The sequence below is a fragment of the Petromyzon marinus genome, chromosome 82, assembly GCF_048934315.1.
Source record: "Petromyzon marinus isolate PM22_M1 ecotype Great Lakes invasive population chromosome 82, UKy_Petmar_22M1.pri1.0, whole genome shotgun sequence".
Taxonomy (NCBI): Eukaryota; Metazoa; Chordata; class Hyperoartia; order Petromyzontiformes; family Petromyzontidae; genus Petromyzon; species Petromyzon marinus.
Window position 1 is genome coordinate 6,282,150 of NC_133747.1, and position 22,256 is coordinate 6,304,405.

The 22,256-nt window shown below is 54.4% G+C and overlaps 1 protein-coding gene across 1 annotated transcript in view; it reads left to right on the forward strand.

The window, feature by feature from the left end:
• Positions 1 to 22,256, forward strand: part of LOC116958740 (uncharacterized) — a 160,949-nt gene that overhangs the window by 72,481 nt on the left and 66,212 nt on the right. The window contains exons 15-21 of the mRNA XM_076057484.1: positions 329 to 396; positions 2,946 to 3,152; positions 5,898 to 6,017; positions 10,669 to 10,806; positions 18,261 to 18,350; positions 19,904 to 20,024; positions 21,485 to 21,598. Of these exons, the coding sequence (XP_075913599.1) occupies positions 329 to 396; positions 2,946 to 3,152; positions 5,898 to 6,017; positions 10,669 to 10,806; positions 18,261 to 18,350; positions 19,904 to 20,024; positions 21,485 to 21,598 (858 nt within the window). The remainder of the gene's footprint in view (positions 1 to 328; positions 397 to 2,945; positions 3,153 to 5,897; positions 6,018 to 10,668; positions 10,807 to 18,260; positions 18,351 to 19,903; positions 20,025 to 21,484; positions 21,599 to 22,256) is intronic.

Below are 22,256 nucleotides of genomic sequence, written 5' to 3' on the forward strand. Positions count from 1 at the left end.
GTAGTGGTGTTAGTGGTGGTGTTAGTGGTGGTGTTGTTGTTGATTGTGGTGGTGTTGTTGTTGATTGTGTTGGTGGTGTTGTTGATTGTGGTGGTGGTGGTGGTGGTGGTGTTAGTGGTGGTGCAGTGGTGTTGTTGTTGATTGTGGTGGTGGTGTTGTTGTTGATTGTGGTGTTGTTGATTGTGGTGGTGGTGGTGTAGTAGTGTTAGTGGTGGTGTTAGTGGTGGTGTTGTTGTTGATTGTGGTGTTGTTGGTTGTGGTGGTGTTGTTGATTGTGTTGTTGTTGATTGTGGTGTTGGTGACTTCCAATGCGTCCGCTCTCCCCCAGGTGGCTTCGCTCTGCCCAACTCGGACCCCAAGGTTCAACGTCTCCTCAGCAAACGCAAGGCCAAGGAGGTGAGCCTGGGGCTACCCTAGAGGCAGCTGCCCCTGGGGCTACCCTAGAGACAGCTGCCCCTGGGGCTACCCTAGAGACAGCTGCCCCTGGGGCTACCCTAGAGACAGCTGCCCCTGGGGCTACCCTAGAGACAGCTGCCCCTGGGGCTACCCTAGGGACAGCTGCCCCTGGGGCTACCCTAGGGACAGCTGCCCCTGGGGCTACCCTAGAGGCAGCTGCCCCTGGGGCTACCCTAGAGACAGCTGCCCCTGGGGCTACCCTAGGGACAGCTGCCCCTGGGGCTACCCTAGGGGCAGCTGCCCCTGGGGCTACCCTAGAGACAGCTGCCCCTGGGGCTACCCTAGAGGCAGCTGCCCCTGGGGCTACCCTAGAGACAGCTGCCCCTGGGGCTGCCCTAGAGACAGCTGCCCCTGGGGCTGCCCTAGAGACAGCTGCCCCTGGGGCTACCCTAGAGACAGCTGCCCCTGGGGCTACCCTAGGGACAGCTGCCCCTGGGACTACCCTAGGGGCAGCTGCCCCTGGGGCTACCCTAGGGGCAGCTGCCCCTGAGGCTACCCTAGAGACAGCTGCCCCTGGGGCTACCCAAGGGACAGCTGCCCCTGAGGCTACCCTAGAGGCAGCTGCCCCTGGGGCTACCCTAGAGGCAGCTGCCCCTGAGGCTACCCTAGAGGCAGCTGCCCCTGGGGCTACCCTAGAGGCAGCTGCCCCTGGGGCTACCCTAGAGACAGCTGCCCCTGGGGCTACCCTAGAGACAGCTGCCCCTGGGGCTACCCTAGAGACAGCTGCCCCTGGGGCTACCCTAGGGACAGCTGCCCCTGGGGCTACCCTAGAGACAGCTGCCCCTGGGGCAACCCTAGAGACAGCTGCCCCTGGGGCTACCCTAGGGACAGCTGCCCCTGAGGCTACCCTAGGGACAGCTGCCGCTGGGGCTACCCTAGGGACAGCTGCCCCTGGGGCTACCCTAGAGACAGCTGCCCCTGGGGCTACCCTAGAGACAGCTGCCCCTGGGGCTACCCTAGATACAGCTGCCCCTGGGGCTACCCTAGATACAGCTGCCCCTGGGGCTACCCTAGAGACAGCTGCCCCTGGGGCTACCCTAGAGACAGCTGCCCCTGGGGCTACCCTAGAGACAGCTGCCCCTGGGGCTACCCTAGAGACAGCTGCCCCTGGGGCTACCCTAGAGGCAGCTGCCCCTGGGGCTACCCTAGGGACAGCTGCCCCTGGGGCTACCCTAGGGACAGCCCCTGGGGCTACCCTAGGGACAGCTGCCCCTGGGGCTACCCTAGAGACAGCTGCCCCTGGGGCTACCCTAGAGGCAGCTGCCCCTGGGGCTACCCTAGGGACAGCTGCCCCTGGGGCTACCCTAGAGACAGCTGCCCCTGTGTGTGTCTGTGTGGGGAGCGGTAGTGTAGTGGTTAGCGCTATGCTGCGCTATGAACCTGGCGACCCGGGTTCGATTCCCGCTCACGGCCAACACCAGTGACGATTATCTAAACCGGTCCCGGGCCTCCCCTAGGTCGACTCAGCCTCAAATAAGTACCTGGTGCGGTGTGTCAACATCGCCACTGGGGAGACAAAGGCGGTCGGGCGTGGGGCTGGCCACCCACCCCCTCGTGTACCGTTCCGGCCTTCATAGGTGCTTGCTAACAGCACTTGCCCCTACAGTCTGTCAAGGCTATATGGGGGATCTTTGTGTGTGTGTGACTGTGTGTGTGTCTGTGTGTTTGTGTCTGTGTGTGTGTGTCTGTGTGTTTGTGTCTGTGTGTGTCTGTGTGTGTGTGTGACTGTGTGTGTGTGACTTTGTGTGTGTGTCTGTGTGTGTCTGTGTGTGTGTGTCTGTCTGTGTGTGTGACTGTGTGTGTGTGTGACTGTGTGTGACTGTGTGTGACTGTGTGTGTGACTGTGTGTGTGTGACTGTGTGTGTGTGTGTGACTGTGTGTGTGTCTGTGTGTGTGTGACTGTGTGTGTGCGTGACTGTGTGTGTGTGACTGTGTGTGTGTGTGTGCGTGACTGTGTGTGTGTGCGTGACTGTGCGTGACTGTGTGTGACTGTGTGACTGTGTGACTGTGTGTGTGTGACTGTGTGTGTGTGTGTGTGTGACTGTGTGTGTGTGACTGTGTGTGTGTGACTGTGTGTGAGTGACTGTGTGTGACTGTGTGTGTGTGTCTGTGTGTGTGTGACTGTGTGTGTGTGTGTGACTGTGTGTGTGTGACTGTGTGTGACTGTGTGTGTGTGACTGTGTGTGTCTGTGTGACTGTGTGTGACTGTGTGTGTGTGACTGTGTGTGACTGTGTGTGTGTGACTGTGTGTGACTGTGTGTGTGTGACTGTGTGTGACTGTGTGTGTGTGACTGTGTGTGACTGTGTGTGTGTGTGACTGTGTGTGTGTGTGACTGTGTGTGTGTGACTGTGACTGTGTGTGACTGTGTGTGTGTGACTCTGTGTGACTGTGTGTGTGACTGTGTGTGTGTGTGTCTGTGTGTGTGTGACTCTATGTGACTGTGTGTGTGTCTGTGTGTGTGTGACTGTGTGTGTCTGTGTGTGTGCAGGCTGGAGTGGCAGGCGACGCTCCGTTCCGCTCGGCCACGGAGAGGGGTGAGGACGGAGTGCCACAACAACAACAACATCAGCAACATCAACAACATCATCAACAACAACATCATCATCACCAACAACAACATCAACAACAGCAGCCAGCAGCAGCAGCAAACAGATCCGGTGACAGCTCTCACACACGCCTCCGTGTGGACTTCAAGGTATGCACAGACGCACGCACACACAGTCACACACACACACACAGACACACACAGACACACACACAGACACACACACAGACACACACACAGACACACACACAGACACACACACACACTCAGACACACACTCAGACACACACACACTCAGGCACACACACGCACACACGCACATAGACACACAACAACAACAACCGCCATTCGCCACTAAGTGGCGGTGACGTCACCACGACGCTTGTGCCAGGCTATGTGCACCCTGAGGCCACGTGGAGTGTCGAACGCCCGCTAGCAGGAGGTCACGGGGCAGACCCAGGTGCCACGGGTCGACTGACTGAGATGACTGGCTGATGCACCACCTGTGCCCCCTACTGTGCCAACCTGCTGTGCTTTAGCCACCCGGCGCTCCGCTCGTTGTTGTGAGCGTCGCTCCTCCACCCTCCGTTGTTGTTGGAGGGCGACTGCCTCCAACTGCCCAGTAGCATCCTTCACGAGCCTCCTCCACAGAGGCCGATCTTGACACCGCTGGTACCAGTCATCGGCAAGTCCACTCAGCTCCACGTCCTCCTGTACCACGTCACTCCATCTCTTCTCTAGCCCGTGCCGTGCCCGTTTAGACCCTCAATCCAGCCGAACAAAAGTTGTTTGGGCATGCGGTGGCTGGGCATGCGGGCTACATGACCCAGCCATCGCAGCCTTGCCTGCCGGAGGAGCTCACCGATGGGACCTTGCCAAGATCTTTCAAGGATTTGTGATCTCCTCACACAATCCAGCCTGGTTAAACCCAGGATGGATCGTTTGCAGGCCAGCCTAAATGTTTCTAACCGGCAAAGATGTTCCATTAGGGGGGTCCACGTTTCGCAAGCGTAGAGAAGGGAGGGAATGACCGTGGTCGAGAAGACCTGAAGCTTAGTGCGGAGCGACAGACCAGGTAGCTTCCACACAGCGTTACGCAACCGATGAAAAGATATTGCCGCTCGGCTGATTCGGTGATTCGGAGTGAGACCTCTGCTGTTAAACTGGAGCCGGTCATAAGCACACTGCCCAGGTATGGGAAACTCTCCACTCTCTCCACAACTGCCCCATCACCGATTGGGAGTTGTGGGGGTGGAGTGTCCGATGGTACAAAATACCCAGGCAGGTGCTTAGTTTTGGTGGGGCTGATGGTAAGGCCCCACCTCTTAGTGGCACGCTCCAGTCTCAGCAGCAGCATCTCCAACTCCTCCTCTGACTGAGCAGCTATTACCAAATCATCAGCATACATAACGTGGTTGAGCAGTAGGGAGCCATCCCTTGACCGCACACACACGTGTCTCTCTGTGTGTCTCTCTCTTCGTGTCTCTCTGTGTGTCTCTCTCCCCGTGTCTCTCTTCCCGTGTCTCCTCGTCTCTCTCTCTCACCGTGTCTCTCTCCCCGTGTCTCTCTCCCCGTGTCTCTCTTCCCGTGTCTCCCCGTCTCTCTCTCTCACCGTGTCTCTCTCCCCGTGTCTCTCTCACCGTGTCTCTCTTCCCGTGTCTCCCCGTCTCTCTCTCTCACCGTGTCTCTCTCCCCGTGTCTCTCTCCCCGTGTCTCTCTCACCGTGTCTCTCTCACCGTGTCTCTCTCCCCGTGTCTCTCTCCCCGTGTCTCTCTCACCGTGTCTCTCACTCACCGTGTCTCTCTCACCGTGTCTCTCTCACCGTGTCTCTCTCCCCGTGTCTCTCTCCCCTTGTCTCTCACCGTGTCTCTCTCTCTCTCACCGTGTCTCTCTCACCGTGTCTCTCTCACGTGTCTCTCTCTCACCGTGTCTCTCTCACCGTGTCTCTCTCACCGTGTCTCTCTCTCCCCGTGTGTCTCTCTCCCCCCGTGTGTCTCTCTCCCCAGGAGCAGCGCTCTCTGGATGCTGTGTGGGACAGCGGTGGGGTGAGTCTCCGTGTCTCTCTCACCGTGTCTCTCTCCCCGTGTCTCTCTCTCCCCGTGTCTCTCTCTCCCCGTGTCTCTCTCCCCGTGTCTCTCTCCCCGTGTCTCTGTCCCCAGGAGCAGCGCTCTCTGGATGCTGTGTGGGACAGCGGTGGAGTGAGTCTCCGTGTCTCTCTCACCGTGTCTCTCTCCCCGTGTCTCTCTCCCCGTGTCTCTCTCTGTCCGTGTCTCTCTCCCCGTGTCTCTGTCTCCAGGAGCAGCGCTCCCTGGATGCTGTGTGGGACAGCGGTGGGGTGAGTCTCCGTGGCTCTCACCGTGTCTCTCTCTCTCTCTCACCCCGTGTCTCTCTCCCCGTGTCTCTCTCTTCGTGTCTCTCCCCGTGTCTCTGTCCCCAGGAGCAGCGCTCTCTGGACGCTGTGTGGGACAGCGGTGGGGTGAGTCTCCGTGTCTCTCTCTCTCACCGTGTCTCCCTCCCCGTGTCTCTCTCTCCCCGTGTCTCTCTCTCCCCGTGTCTCTCTCTCCCCGTGTCTCTCTCTCCCCGTGTCTCTCTCTCCCCGTGTCTCTCTCTCCCCGTGTCTCTCTCTCCGTGTCTCTCTCTCCCCGTGTCTCTGTCCCCAGGAGCAGCGCTCTCTGGATGCTGTGTGGGACAGCGGTGGGGTGAGTCTCCGTGTCTCTCTCTCTCACCGTGTCTCTCTCCCCGTGTCTCTCTCTCCCCGTGTCTCTCTCCCCGTGTCTCTCTCTCCCCGTGTCTCTCTCTCCGTGTCTCTCTCTCCCCGTGTCTCTCTCTCCCCGTGTCTCTCTCACCGTGTCTCTCTCTCCCCGTGTCTCTCTCTGTCCGTGTCTCTGTCCCCAGGAGCAGCGCTCTCTGGATGCTGTGTGGGACAGCGGTGGGGTGAGTCTCCTCACCACCGACGATGCGGCCCTCTCCCTGGGCTCTGAGTGCTTCCTGTGCGCCAGCATCGGCCTGCTGCCAGTAAGACGCCGTTCACTCACTGTGTGTCACTGTGTGTCACTCACTGTGTGTCACTGTCACTCACTGTGTGTGTCTTACTGTGTGTGTGTCACTGTCACTGTGTGTGTCACTGTGTGTCACTGTGTGTGTGTCACTGTCACTCACTGTGTGTGTCTTACTGTGTGTGTGTCACTGTCACTGTGTGTCACTGTGTGTGTCACTGTGTGTCACTCACTGTGTGTCACTCACTGTGTGTGTCACTGTGTGTGTCACTGTCACTGTGTGTGTCACTGTGTGTCACTCACTGTGTGTCACTCTTTGTGTGTCTGTGTGTGTGTCACTCACTGTGTGTGTCACTGTGTGTCACTGTCACTGTCACTGTGTGTGTCTCACTGTGTGTGTGTGTGTCTGTGTGTCACTCACTGTGTGTCTGTGTGTGTCACTGTCACTGTGTGTGTCACTGTGTGTGCGCCAGCATCGGCCTGCTGCCAGTAAGACGCCGTTCACTCACTGTGTGTCACTGTGTGTCACTGTGTGTCACTCACTGTGTGTCACTCACTGTGTGTCTGTGTGTGTGTCTTACTGTGTGTGTGTGTGTCACTGTCACTGTGTGTGTGTGTGTCACTGTGTGTGTGTGTCACTGTGTGTGTCTTACTGTGTGTGTCTTACTGTGTGTGTCTTACTGTGTGTGTCACTGTGTGTCACTGTGTGTGTCTCACTGTGTGTGTGTCACTGTGTGTCTGTGTGTCACTGTCACTGTGTGTGTGTGTCACTGTGTGTGTGTCACTCACTGTGTGTCTGTGTGTGTCACTGTGTGTGTGTGTGTCACTGTGTGTGTGTGTCACTGTCACTGTGTGTCTGTGTGTCACTCACTGTGTGTCACTGTGTGTCACTGTCACTGTGTGTCTGTGTGTCACTGTCACTGTGTGTGTGTGTCACTGTGTGTGTGTCACTCACTGTGTGTCTGTGTGTGTCACTGTGTGTGTGTGTGTCACTGTCACTGTGTGTCTGTGTGTCACTCACTGTGTGTGTGTGTCACTGTCACTGTGTGTCTGTGTGTCACTGTCACTGTGTGTGTGTGTCACTGTGTGTGTCACTCACTGTGTGTCTGTGTGTGTCACTGTGTGTGTGTGTGTGTCACTGTCACTGTGTGTCTGTGTGTCACTCACTGTGTGTGTGTGTGTCACTGTCACTGTGTGTCTGTGTGTCACTGTCACTGTGTGTGTGTGTCACTGTGTGTGTGTCACTCACTGTGTGTCTGTGTGTGTCACTGTGTGTGTGTGTGTCACTGTCACTGTGTGTCTGTGTGTCACTCACTGTGTGTGTGTGTCACTGTCACTGTGTGTGTCTCTCACTGTCACTGTGTGTGTGTGTCACTGTGTGTCACTGTGTGTGTGTGTGTCTTACTGTGTGTCACTGTGTGTGTGTGTGTCTCACTGTGTGTGTGTCACTGTGTGTGTCTCACTGTGTGTGTCACTGTGTGTGTGTCTCTCACTGTCACTGTGTGTGTGTGTCACTGTGTGTGTGTGTGTCTCACTGTGTGTCACTGTGTGTGTGTGTCTCACTGTGTGTGTCTCACTGTGTGTGTCTCACTGTGTGTGTCTCACTGTGTGTGTCTTACTGTGTGTGTGTCTCACTGTGTGTGTCACTGTGTGTGTGTCTCTGTGTGTGTCACTGTGTGTGTGTGTCTCACTGTGTGTGTGTCTCACTGTGTGTGTGTCTTACTGTGTGTGTGTCTCACTGTGTGTGTGTGTCTCACTGTGTGTGTGTGTGTCACTGTGTGTCTCACTGTGTGTGTCTCACTGTGTGTGTCTCACTGTGTGTGTGTCTCACTGTGTGTGTGTCACTGTGTGTGTGTCACTGTGTGTGTCTCACTGTGTGTGTCTCACTGTGTGTGTGTGTGTCACTGTGTGTGTGTGTGTGTGTCTTACTGTGTGTGTGTGTGTGTCACTGTGTGTCTGTGTGTGTGTCTTACTGTGTGTGTGTGTCTTACTGTGTGTGTGTGTCTTATTGTGTGTGTGTGTGTCTTATTGTGTGTGTGTGTGTCACTGTGTGTGTGTCACTCACTGTGTGTCTGTGTGTGTCACTGTGTGTGTGTGTGTCACTGTGTGTGTGTGTCACTGTCACTGTGTGTCTGTGTGTCACTCACTGTGTGTCACTGTGTGTCACTGTCACTGTGTGTCTGTGTGTCACTGTCACTGTGTGTGTGTGTCACTGTGTGTGTGTCACTCACTGTGTGTCTGTGTGTGTCACTGTGTGTGTGTGTGTCACTGTCACTGTGTGTCTGTGTGTCACTCACTGTGTGTGTGTGTCACTGTCACTGTGTGTCTGTGTGTCACTGTCACTGTGTGTGTGTGTCACTGTGTGTGTCACTCACTGTGTGTCTGTGTGTGTCACTGTGTGTGTGTGTGTGTCACTGTCACTGTGTGTCTGTGTGTCACTCACTGTGTGTGTGTGTGTCACTGTCACTGTGTGTCTGTGTGTCACTGTCACTGTGTGTGTGTGTCACTGTGTGTGTGTCACTCACTGTGTGTCTGTGTGTGTCACTGTGTGTGTGTGTGTCACTGTCACTGTGTGTCTGTGTGTCACTCACTGTGTGTGTGTGTCACTGTCACTGTGTGTGTCTCTCACTGTCACTGTGTGTGTGTGTCACTGTGTGTCACTGTGTGTGTGTGTGTCTTACTGTGTGTCACTGTGTGTGTGTGTGTCTCACTGTGTGTGTGTCACTGTGTGTGTCTCACTGTGTGTGTCACTGTGTGTGTGTCTCTCACTGTCACTGTGTGTGTGTGTCACTGTGTGTGTGTGTGTCTCACTGTGTGTCACTGTGTGTGTGTGTCTCACTGTGTGTGTCTCACTGTGTGTGTCTCACTGTGTGTGTCTCACTGTGTGTGTCTTACTGTGTGTGTGTCTCACTGTGTGTGTCACTGTGTGTGTGTCTCTGTGTGTGTCACTGTGTGTGTGTGTCTCACTGTGTGTGTGTCTCACTGTGTGTGTGTCTTACTGTGTGTGTGTCTCACTGTGTGTGTGTGTCTCACTGTGTGTGTGTGTGTCACTGTGTGTCTCACTGTGTGTGTCACTGTGTGTGTCTCACTGTGTGTGTCTCACTGTGTGTGTGTCTCACTGTGTGTGTGTCACTGTGTGTGTGTCACTGTGTGTGTCTCACTGTGTGTGTGTGTGTCACTGTGTGTGTGTGTGTGTGTCTTACTGTGTGTGTGTGTGTGTCACTGTGTGTCTGTGTGTGTGTCTTACTGTGTGTGTGTGTCTTACTGTGTGTGTGTGTCTTATTGTGTGTGTGTGTGTCTTATTGTGTGTGTGTGTGTCACTGTGTGTGTGTGTGTGTCTTACTGTGTGTGTGTCACTGTGTCACTGTGTGTGTGTCTCACTGTGTGTGTGTCTCTCACTGTCACGCTGTGTGTGTCTCACTCTGTGTCTCACTGTGTGTGTCTCACTGTGTCTCACTGTGTGTCTCACTGTGTTACTGTGTGTCTCACTGTGTGAGTCTCACTGTGTGTGTCTCTCTGTGTGTCTCTCTGTGTGTGTATCTCTGTGTGTGTCTCACTGTGTGTGTCTCACTGTGTCTCACTGTGTGTCTCACTGTTACTGTGTGTTTCACTGTGTGTCTCACTGTGTGAGTCTCACTGTGTGTGTCTCACTGTGTGAGTCTCACTGTGTGTGTCTCTCTGTGTGTCTCTCTGTGTGTGTATATCTCTGTGTGTGTCTCACTGTGTGTGTGTCTCTCACTGTCACGCTGTGTGTGTCTCACTCTGTGTCTCACTGTGTGTGTCTCACTGTGTCTCACTGTGTGTCTCACTGTGTTACTGTGTGTCTCACTGTGTGAGTCTCACTGTGTGTGTCTCTCTGTGTGTCTCTCTGTGTGTGTATCTCTGTGTGTGTCTCACTGTGTGTGTCTCACTGTGTCTCACTGTGTGTCTCACTGTTACTGTGTGTTTCACTGTGTGTCTCACTGTGTGAGTCTCACTGTGTGTGTCTCACTGTGTGAGTCTCACTGTGTGTGTCTCTCTGTGTGTCTCTCTGTGTGTGTATATCTCTGTGTGTGTCTCACTGTGTGTGTGTCTCTCACTGTCACGCTGTGTGTGTCTCACTCTGTGTCTCACTGTGTGTGTCTCACTGTGTCTCACTGTGTGTCTCACTGTGTTACTGTGTGTCTCACTGTGTGTCTCACTGTGTGAGTCTCACTGTGTGTGTCTCTCTGTGTGTGTCTCTCTGTGTGTGTCTCACTGTGTGTGTCTCACTGTGTGTGTCTCACTGTGTCTCACTGTGTTACTGTGTGTCTCACTGTGTGTCTCACTGTGTGAGTCTCACTGTGTGTGTCTCTCTGTGTGTCTCTCTGTGTGTGTCTCACTGTGTGTGTCTCACTGTGTGTGTGTCTCACTGTGTGTGTGTCTCACTGTGTGTCTCACTGTGTGAGTCTCACTGTGTGTGTGTCTCACTGTGTCTCACTGTGTGTGTCTCACTGTGTCTCACTGTGTGTCTCACTGTGTCTCACTGTGTGTCTCACTGTGTCTCACTGTGTGTCTCACTGTGTGTCTCACTGTATCACTGTGTGTCTCTCACTGTGTGTCTCTCTGTGTGAGTCTCACTGTGTGTGTCTCACTGTGTCTCACTGTGTGTCTCACTGTGTGTCTCTGTGTGTCTCTCTTTGTCGTCCTAGTTGCTCTACTGCCAGGTCTGCTGCGAGGCGTTCCACCCCTTCTGCCTGCACGAGTCTCAGCGCCCGTCAGGCGTACAGCGCCACAGCTGGTGCTGTCAGCTGTGCCGCTACTGCCAAGCCTGCGGCCTTCCTGGACAGGTTCTAAAACACACTCACACTCAGATATACACACACACACTCACTCATACACACACACATACACACACACATATACATACACACACATACATACACACACTCACTCATACACACACACATACATACACACACATACACTCAGATATACACACACACATACACACATATACACACACATACATACACTCATACACACACTCAGATATACACATACACATACACACACTCATATACACACACATGCACACACTCATATACACACACACACTCACTCATACACACACACATACATACACACACTCACTCAGATATACACACACATACACACTCATATACACACACATACATACACTCAGATATACACACACTCATATACACGCACATACATACACTCATACACACATACACACACACACATACATACAAAGACAAAGACAAAGATCCCCCGTATAGCCTTAACAGACTGTAGGGGCAAGTGCTGTTAGCGAGCACCTATGAAGGCCGGAACGGTACACGAGGGGGTGGGTGGCCAGCACCACGCCCGACCGCCTTTGTCTCCCTAGTGACGATGTTTACACACCGCACCAGGTACTCATTTGAGGCTGAGTCGACCTAGGGGAGGCCCGGGACCGGTTCAGATAATCGTCACCGGTGTTGGCCGTGAGCGGGAATCGAACCCGGGTCGCCAGGTTCATAGCGCAGCGCGCTAACCGCTACACACACATATACACACTCATACATACACTCATATACACACAACAACAACAACAACCGCCATTCGCCACTAAGTGGCGGTGACATCACCACGACGCTTGTGCCAGGCTATGTGCACCCTGAGGCCACGTGAAGTGTCGAACGCCCGCTGACAGGAGGTCACGGGGCAGACCCAGGTGCCACGGGTCGACTGACTGAGATGACTGGCTGATGCACCACCTGTGCCCCCTACTGTGCCAACCTGCTGTGCTTTAGCCACCCGGCGCTCCGCTCGCTGTTGTGAGCGTCGCTCCTCCGCCCTCCGTTGTTGTTGGAGGGCGACTGCCTCCAACTGCCCAGTAGCATCCTTCACGAGCCTCCTCCACAGAGGCCGATCTTGACACCGCTGGTACCAGTCATCGGCAAGTCCACTCAGCTCCACGTCCTCCTGTACCACATCACTCCATCTCTTCTCTAGCCCGTGCCGCGCCCGCTTAGCCCCCTCAATCCGGCCAAACAAAAGCTGTTTCGGCATGCGGTGGCTGGGCATGCGGGCTACATGACCCAGCCATCGCAGCCTTGCCTGCCGGAGGAGCTCACCGATGGGACCTTGCCCAGATCTTTCAAGGATTTGTGAGCTCCTCACACAATCCAGTCTGGTTAAACCCAGGATGGATCGTAGGCAGGCCAGCCTAAATGTTTCTAACCGGCGAAGATGTTCCATTAGGGGGGTCCACGTTTCGCAAGCGTAGAGAAGGGAGGGAATGACCGTGGCCGAGAAGACCTGAAGCTTAGTGCGGAGCGACAGACCAGGTAGCTTCCACACAGCGTTACGCAACCGATGAAAAGGTATTGCCGCTCGACTGATTCGGAGTGAGACCTCTGCTGTTAAACTGGAGCCAGTCATAAGCACACTGCCCAGGTATGGGAAACTCTCCACTCTCTCCACAACTGCCCCATCACCGATTGGGAGTTGTGGGGGTGGAGTGTCCGATGGTACAAAATACCCAGGCAGGTGCTTAGTTTTGGTGGGGCTGATGGTAAGGCCCCATATACACACACATACACACACACACATATACACACACATACATACACTCATATACATACACTCATATACACACACATACACACACTCACACTCAGATATACACACATATACACACACATACACACACACATATACACACACATACATACACTCAGATATACACACACACATACACACACTCATACACACACACACACACTCACTCATACACACACACATACATACACACACTCACACTCAGATATACACAACAACAACACAACAACCGCCATTCGCCACTAAGTGGCGGTGACGTCACCACGACGCTTGTGCCAGGCTATGTGCACCCTGAGGCCACGTGAAGTGTCGAACGCCCGCTGGCAGGAGGTCACGGGGCAGACCCAGGTGCCACGGGTCGACTGATACACACTCACACTCAGATATACACACACATACACATATACACACACATATACACACATACATACACTCATACACACACTCCATCATACACACACACATACATACACACACTCACACTCAGATATACACACACATACATACACTCATATACACAAACACACTCACTCATACACACACACATACATACACACACATACACACTCACTCATACACACACTCACTCATACACACACACTCAGATATACACACACACATACACACACTCATATACACACACGTACATACACACACTCATACACACACATACACACTCAATCATACACACACTCACTCATATACACACACACTCAGATATACACACACACATACACACACTCATATACACACACATACATACACTCATATACACACACTCATACACACACATACACACTCACTCATACACACACTCACTCATATACACACACACTCATATACACACACATACATACTCACATATACACATACACACACTCATACACACACATACATACAACAACAACAACAACCGCCATTCGCCACTAAGTGGCGGTGACGTCACCACGACGCTTGTGCCAGGCTATGTGCACCCTGAGGCCACGTGAAGTGTCGAACGCCCGCTGGCAGGAGGTCACGGGGCAGACCCAGGTGCCACGTGTCAACTGACTGAGATGACTGGCTGGTGCACCACCTGTGCCCCCTACTGTGCCAACCTGCTGTGCTTTAGCCACCCGGCACTCCGCTCGTTGTTCTGAGCGTCGCTCCTCCGCCCTCCGTTGTTGTTGGAGGGCGACTACCTCCAACTGCCCAGTAGCATCCTTCACGAGCCTCCTCCACAGAGGCCGATCTTGACACCGCTGGTACCAGTCATCGGCAAGTCCACTCAGCTCCACGTCCTCCTGTACCACATCACTCCATCTCTTCTCTAGCCCGTGCCGCGCCCGCTTAGCCCCCTCAATCCGGCCGAACAAAAGCTGTTTCGGCATGCGGTGGCTGGGCATGCGGGCTACATGACCCAGCCATCGCAGCCTTGCCTGCCGGAGGAACTCACCGATGGGACCCTGCCCAGATCTTTCAAGGATTTGTGAGCTCCTCACACAATCCAGTCTGGTTAAACCCAGGATGGATCGTAGGCAGGCCAGCCTAAATGTTTATAACCGGCGAAGATGCTCCATTAGGGGGGTCCACGTTTCGCAAGCGTAGAGAAGGGAGGGAATGACCGTGGCCGAGAAGACCTGAAGCTTAGTGCGGAGCGACAGACCAGGTAGCTTCCACACAGCGTTACGCAACTGATGAAAAGATATTGGCGCTCGACTGATTCAGACGTCTGCTGTTAAACTGGAGCCGGTCATAAGCACACTGCCCAGGTATGGGAAACTCTCCACTCTCTCCACAACTGCCCCATCACCGATTGGGAGTTGTGGGGGTGGAGTGTCCGATGGTACAAAATACCCAGGCAGGTGCTTAGTTTTGGTGGGGCTGATGGTAAGGCCCCATCTCTTAGTGGCACGCTCCAGTCTCATCAGCAGCGTCTCCAACTCCTCCTCTGAATGAGCAGCTATTACCAAATCATCAGCATACATAACGTGGTTGAGCAATAGGGAGCCATCCCTTGACCGCACCCGGGCATCGATCAGCCTCCCATTATATCTGTACCATATGGAGATTCCCCCGGTACAGCTATTGAAGGCTTCACGAACTACGTGGTCAAAATAGATGTTAAATAATGTGGGAGCCAGAGGACATCCCTGTCGCACCCCAAGGTATACAGGGAATGGCTCTGACTCCCAGCCACTTAGTTTTACCCGGGCCCACTCACCATCATGAAGGTCCTTAATGATTGTGAGCAGAGGGTCAGGTACGCCAAAAGCACGAAGAACAACCCAGAGCCCAGGCCTACTTGATGGTATCATAGACCTTGACCAGGTCAATACAGCAGAGATGTAGGTCTTGCTGGAATTCCCTACACCTCTGCTAGCAGACGGACAGAAAATATGGCATCTGTGCAGGACCGCCCTTTCCTGAAACCGCATTGGGGCTCCGCAAGCCTCTCCTCAGCGTGCCTGGCAAGGCGATGTTGAATAATCCTTGCCAGGACCTTTCCCGGCACACTGAGGAGTGAGATGCCCCTGTAGTTGTTACAGTCTGTGCGGTCCCCCTTCTTAAAGAGGGGGACCACCAGGGCATCCTTCCAATCCTGTTGTTATGATGTAATATAGGTCAGTCTGTGCACAAACGCCACTCTCCCTCAGCATTTCGCTTGGGAGATCATCTCTGCCCGCTGCCTTTCCAGGTCTCAGACTCTGGATCGCCTTCAGCACTTCCTCAACAGATGGCACTTCAGCCAGCCACTCACAGGGGGTGACTTCTTCCAATATATGAGGCACCGCAGCCTCAGCAGGGTCATCCTCACTTTGTGCCACGATGTTTTCCTGGCTGAGGGATTTTCCCTCCCCCAGGACCTCACAGAAATGCTCAGCAAATCTGCAAACCTGTTCCTGGGGGTCAGAGATTGGATCACCGTTTTTTCCCCTAATGATGGTAATAGGTGTGGCACTGCAGGTTACTTTTTTGATGGAGTTAAATAGAGATTTGTGGTCGCGGGCCACTGAGGCAGACTCCATCTCCTCAGCAACCTGCGACCACCACCCATCCTTGCAGCGCCTCACGGCTCTCCGAACCTCCGAGCGAAGGCTGCGGTAAGCCTCCTCATTCTCTGACGTGGGATTCTGTAGCTGATGACAGTGGGCCTGTCGCTTCTTCTCAACCATCCTGAACACCTCCTCTGTCAGCCAGGGTCTCTGGGGAGGTCTGGACCGCGTACCCAAAGCAGCCATTGCAGCTGCATTAGTCACAGTCCTAAACCTCGCCCATTTACCCTCGACATCAGGAGTGGGGGACGATGCCAACCCCAGCCGCAGGCGATGATGAAATTCTTGCTTGCAACTTTCATCAGATAACTGAGACCAGGCCACTTTTGGTTGGAATGTGGTCCTGGGTGTACACCCACCACCAGAGCGGAAGAATGGCAGGCGCATCTTACAGATGACAAGTCGATGGTCAGAGGGCAGATCAGCTCCATGGTAGGTCCTGGTGTCAAGGACATGGGCTCGCATCCACTGGTCCGTCACTATGTAGTCCAGCAGATGTTCTTGCTTGGACCCGGCATGCATCCATGATGTTGTGTGGATGCACCGATGCCGGAACAGCGTGTTGGTAATTACAAGCCCATGGGCTGCACAAAAATCTAGCAGCCTCCTACCGTTGTTATTGAGCTGATCCGGCCCATGCCCTCCAATCACTCCAGACCAGGTGCCAGCATCATGACCAACTCGGGCATTGAAGTCACCCAACAAGATGACTCTATCCCGAGGGGCCACTTTAGCCAGCACCTGTGACAGGAGGTCATAGAAGGCATCTGACTCATCGGCTTTGCCTGCATCCCTCCACGGATGTTTGTCTTCGGTTGGGGCATAAGTAACCACGACCACAACTCCTCACCTCCAGTTCATGGTAAGGTGAGCCCAAAGTAGCCTGGGGCTTACAGCTTCCCACACCTCACAGCCACGCTCCCACGCCCCCTTCATTCTTTTGTTCAAAAGAGAGCCACACCCTGTTGTTTGACAGTCTGCTGCCCCGAGTAGAGGACTGTCCACCCCTCATGGTGGCAGGATCCAGAACCGGTCCACCGGACCTCCTGAATGCCACAGAGATCCAGGCGGTACCGGTCCAGCTCCCGACAGAGGTGTGGCAGCCTCTCCTCCGCAGTGAACATTCGAACATTCCACGTGGCCACACGAAGTGGCTTTTCGTTGTTTCTGGAGGAGCCCCAAGGGTAGAGATTCAATCTCCTGGCTCCGCCAATTGGATTTTGGCCAGGAGACGTCATAGACGCCTGTCCTCCCGGGGTCTCCGGCACAAGCTTATTAGTTACATATTTCAGTTTAACTCGTGGTTTTGTGGTAATTAATTGAAGTTGGAGGGGTTACCAGCCCCTCGCACCCGTCCAGAGCCCCCGTTTAGCCCCTGTGGTGGACACAGACACCATGAGGGGAGGAGCCAATCAAAATTGGATCTCCCCCCACAGCACTGTCCACGACAGAGTTGCCCGTCCGGCACCGCGAGGAGGTAGGGGGTTGTTTTGCAGGACCACACATGTATATATCTACACAAACACACAGTAACATCTTAGTGTGTGTCTGTGTGTCTGTGTGTGTGTATGTGTATGTGACTGTGTGTGTATGTGTCTGTGTGTGTGTGTGTGTATGACTGTGTGTGTGTGTGTATGTGACTGTGTGTGTGTGTCTGTGTGACTGTGTGTGTGACTGTGTGTGAAATGTGACTGTGTGTGTGTGTATGTGTCTGTGTGTGTATGTGACTGTGTGTGTGTATGTGACTGTGTGTGTGACTGTGTCTGTGTGTATCTATGTGTGTGTGTGTGTGTCTCTATGTCTGTGTGTGTGTACGTGTATGTGACTATGTATGTGTATGTGACTGTGTGTGTCTTTGTGTGTGTGTGTGTCTGTGTGTATGTGTGTGTGACTGTGTGTGTGTGTGTCTGTGTGTGTGTGACTGTGTGTGTATGTCTGTCTGTGTGTGTGTATGTGTGTGTGTCTGTGTGTGTGTATGTGTGTGTGTGACTGTGTGTGTGTGTGACTGTGTGTGTGACTGTGTGTGTGTGTGTATGTGTGTATGTGACTGTGTGTATGTGTGTATGTGACTGTGTGTGTCTGTGTGTATGTGTATGTGACTGTGTGTGTGTGTATGTGACTATGTATGTGTATGTGACTGTGTGTGTGTGTCTGTGTGTGTGTATGTGTATGTGACTGTATGTGACTGTGTGTGACTGTGTGTGTGTGTGTATGTGTGTATGTGACTGTATGTGACTATGTCTGTGTATCTATGTGACTGTGTGTGTGTGTATGTGACTATGTATGTGTATGTGACTGTGTGTGTGTGTCTGTGTGTGTGTATGTGTATGTGACTGTGTGTGTGTATGTGTATGTGACTGTATGTGACTGTATGTGTGTATGTGACTGTGTGTATGTGACTATGTATGTGTATGTGACTGTGTGTGTGTGTCTGTGTGTGTGTATGTGACTGTATGTGACTGTGTGTGACTGTATGTGACTGTGTGTGTGTGTGTGTGTATGTGACTGTGTGTGTGTGTGTATGTGACTATGTATGTGTGTGTGTGTGACTGTGTGACTGTGTATGTGTATGTGACTGTATGTGACTGTATGTGACTGTATGTGACTGTATGTGTGTATGTGACTGTGTGTGTGTGTAGCTGCTGGAGTGCTCCACGTGCCGTGCGAGCTACCACACGGAGTGCCTTGGACCGCAGCACCCCAGCAAGCCGTCACGGCGCAACATCTGGGTAGCGGCGGGGGACACACGGGGACACACGGAGACACGGAGACACGGAGACACACGGAGACACACGGAGACACGTGGGGACACACGGGGAGACGTGGGGACACGGAGACACGGAGACACACGGAGACACGTGGGGACACACGGGGAGACGTGGGGACACGCGGAGACACGGAGACACACGGAGACACACGGAGACACGTGGGGACACGTGGGGACACGGAGACACGTGGGGGCACGTGGGGACACGTGGGGACACGGGGACACGTGGGGACACGTGGGGACACGCGGGGACACGGAGACACACGGAGACACGTGGGGACACACGGGGAGACGTGGGGACACGGAGACACGGAGACACACGGAGACACGTGGGGACACACGGGGAGACGTGGGGACACGCGGAGACACGGAGACACACGGAGACACACGGAGACACGTGGGGACACGTGGGGACACGGAGACACGTGGGGGCACGTGGGGACACGTGGGGACACGGGGACACGTGGGGACACGTGGGGACACGCGGGGACACGGAGACACACGGAGACACGTGGGGACACGTGGGGACACGCGGGGACACGGAGACACACGGAGACACACGGAGACACACGGAGACACACGGAGACACGGAGACACGGAGACACACGGAGACACACGGAGACACACGGAGACACGGGGGGACACGTGGGGACACGGAGACACGTGGGGACACGGAGACACGTGGGGACACGGAGACACGTGGGGACACGGAGACACGTGGGGACACGCGGGGACACGTGGGGACACGGAGACACGTGGGGGCACGTGGGGACACGTGGGGACACGGGGACACGTGGGGACACGTGGGGACATACGGAGACACACGGAGACACGTGGGGACACAGAGACACACGGAGACACACGGAGACACACGGAGACACGTGGGGACACGGAGACACGTGGGGACACACGGGAGACACGTGGGGACACTGAGACACACGGAGACACACGGGGGACACGGAGACACACGGAGACACACGGGGACACGTGGGGACACGTGGGGACACGTGGAGACACACGGAGACACGGAGACACGCGGGGACACGGAGACACATGGAGACACACGGAGACACACGGAGACAGACGGGGACACGGAGACACGTGGGGACACACGGGGACACACGGAGACACACAGAGACATGGAGACACGTGGGGACATACGGGGACACGCCGAGACAGGCGGAGAGACGCGTGGGAGACACGGGGTGTGTATCAATGTGTGTGTCTGTGTGTGTCTGTGTGTGTGTCTGTGTGTGTGTCTGTGTGTGTCTGTGTCTGTCTGTGTGTGTCTGTGTCTGTCTGTGTGTGTCTGTGTCTGTCTGTGTGTGTGTGTCTGTGTGTGTGTGTGTCTGTGTGTGTGTGTCTGTGTCTGTGTGTGTCTGTGTCTGTGTGTGTGTCTGTGTGTGTGTGTCTGTGTGTATCTGTGTGTATGACTGTGTGTCTGTGTGTCTGTGTGTGTCTGTGTGTGTGTCTGTGTGTGTCTGTGTCTCTCTGTGTGTGTGTCTGTGTGTCTAGCTGTGTGCTCGCTGCGTCCGCTGCAAGCGTTGTGGTGTCACCACTCCGGGCGAGGGGAAGGCTGACGCCTGGTCACATGACTTCACCCTCTGCGCTAACTGCAGTCGCCTGTTCGGCGGAGGTGAGACACGCGGACACACACAGACACACACACACACATACACACATACACACACAGACACACACACACACAGACACACACATACACAGTCACACACAGATACACACACACATACACAGACACACACACAGACACACACACAGACACACACACAGACACACACAGACACACACACACAGACACACACATAGACACACACAGACACACGCAGAGACACACACACACAGATACACATACACAGACACGCAGAGACACGCATTGTGTGTGTCTTTGTGTGTGTATCTGTGTGTCTGTGTGTGTGACTGGCTCCAGTTTAACAGCAGAGGTCTCACTCCGAATCAGTCGAGCGGCAATATCTTTTCATCAGTTGCGTAACGCTGTGTGGAAGCTACCTGGTCTGTCGCTCCGCACTAAGCTTCAGGTCTTCTCGGCCACGGTCATTCCCTCCCTTCTCTATGCTTGCGAAACGTGGACACCCCTAATGGAACATCTTCGCCGGTTAGAAACATTTAGGCTGGCCTGCAAACGATCCATCCTGGGTTTAACCAGGCTGGATTGTGTGAGGAGCTCACAAATCCTTGAAAGATCTGGGCAAGGTCCCATCGGTGAGCTCCTCCGGCAGACAAGGCTGCGTTGGCTGGGTCATGTAGCCCGCATGCCCAGCCACCGCATGCCAAAAACAGCTTTTGTTCGGCCGGATTGAGGGGGCTAAGCGGGCGCGGCACGGGCTAGAGAAGAGATGGAGTGATGTGGTACAGGAGGACGTGGAGCTGAGTGGACTTGCCGATGACTGGTACCAGCAGTGTCAAGATCGGCCTCTGTGGAGGAGGCTCGTGAAGGATGCTACTGGGCAGTTGGAGGCAGTCGCCCTCCAACAACAACGGAGGGCGGAGGAGCGACGCTCACAACAGCGAGCGGAGCGCCGGGTGGCTAAAGCACAGCAGGTTGGCACAGTAGGGGGCACAGGTGGTGCATCAGCCAGTCATCTCAGTCAGTCGACCCGTGGCACCTGGGTCTGCCCCGTGACCTCCTGCCAGCGGGCGTTCAACACTTCACGTGGCCTCAGGGTGCACATAGCCTGGCACAAGCGTCGTGGTGACGTCACCGCCACTTAGTGGCGAATGGCGGTTGTTGTTGTTGTTATCTTTGTGCGTGTCTGTATGTGTGTGTGTGTCTGTGCGTGTCTGTATGTGTGTGTGTGTGTGTCTGTGCGTGTGTGTCTGTGTGTGTGTGTCTGTGCGCGTGTGTGTCTGTGCGTGTATGTGTCTATGTGCCTATGTCTGTGTGTGTGTGTGTGCGTGTGTGTGTCTATGTGTCTATGTCTGTGTGTGTGTGTCTGTGCGTGTGTGTGTCTGTGCGTGTGTGTGTCTATGTGTGTCTGTGTGTGTGTGTCTGTGTGTGTGTGTCTGTGTGTGTCTATGTGTGAGTGTCTATGTGTGTGTGCGTGTGTCTGTGTGCAGGTAACCGCTGCCAGGTGTGTAAGAGTTCGTGGAGCGAGGAATCTGCTGAGGGCAAGGTGATGGAGTGCTCCTCCTGCCGCCTCTGGGTTCACTCTGTGTGTGCGGGGCTTGACGGTACCACACACACCACACACACAGACAGTCACACACACACATAGACACACACACATAGACACACACACAGACAGACAGACACACACACGCCCTTTCCTGAAACCGCATTGGGGCTCCGCAAGCCTCTCCTCAGCGTGCCTGCCAAGGTGATGTGGAATAATCCTTGCCAGGACCTTTCCCGTCACACTGAGGAGTGAGATGCCCCTGTAGTTTTTACAGTCTGTGCGGTCCCCCTTCTTAAAGAGGGGGACCACCAGGGCATCCTTCCAATCCTGCGGAACCCGTCCAGTGGTCCAGACTGTTGTTATGATGTCATATAGGGCAGTCTGTGCACAAACGCCACCCTCCCTCAGCATTTCGCTTGGGAGATCATCTCTGCCCGCTGCCTTTCCTGGTCTCAGACTCCGGATCGCCTTCAGTACTTCCTCAGCAGATGGCACCTCAGCCAGCCACTCACAGCGGGTGACTTCTTCAAATATTTGAGGCACCGCAGCCTCAGCAGGGTCATCCTCACTTTGTGCCACGATGTTTTCCTGGCTGAGGGATTTTCCCTCCCCCAGGACCTCACAGAAATGCTCAGCAAATCTGCAAACCTGTTCCTGGGGGTCGGAGATTGGATCACCGTTTTTTCCCCTAATGATGGTAATAGGTGGGGCGC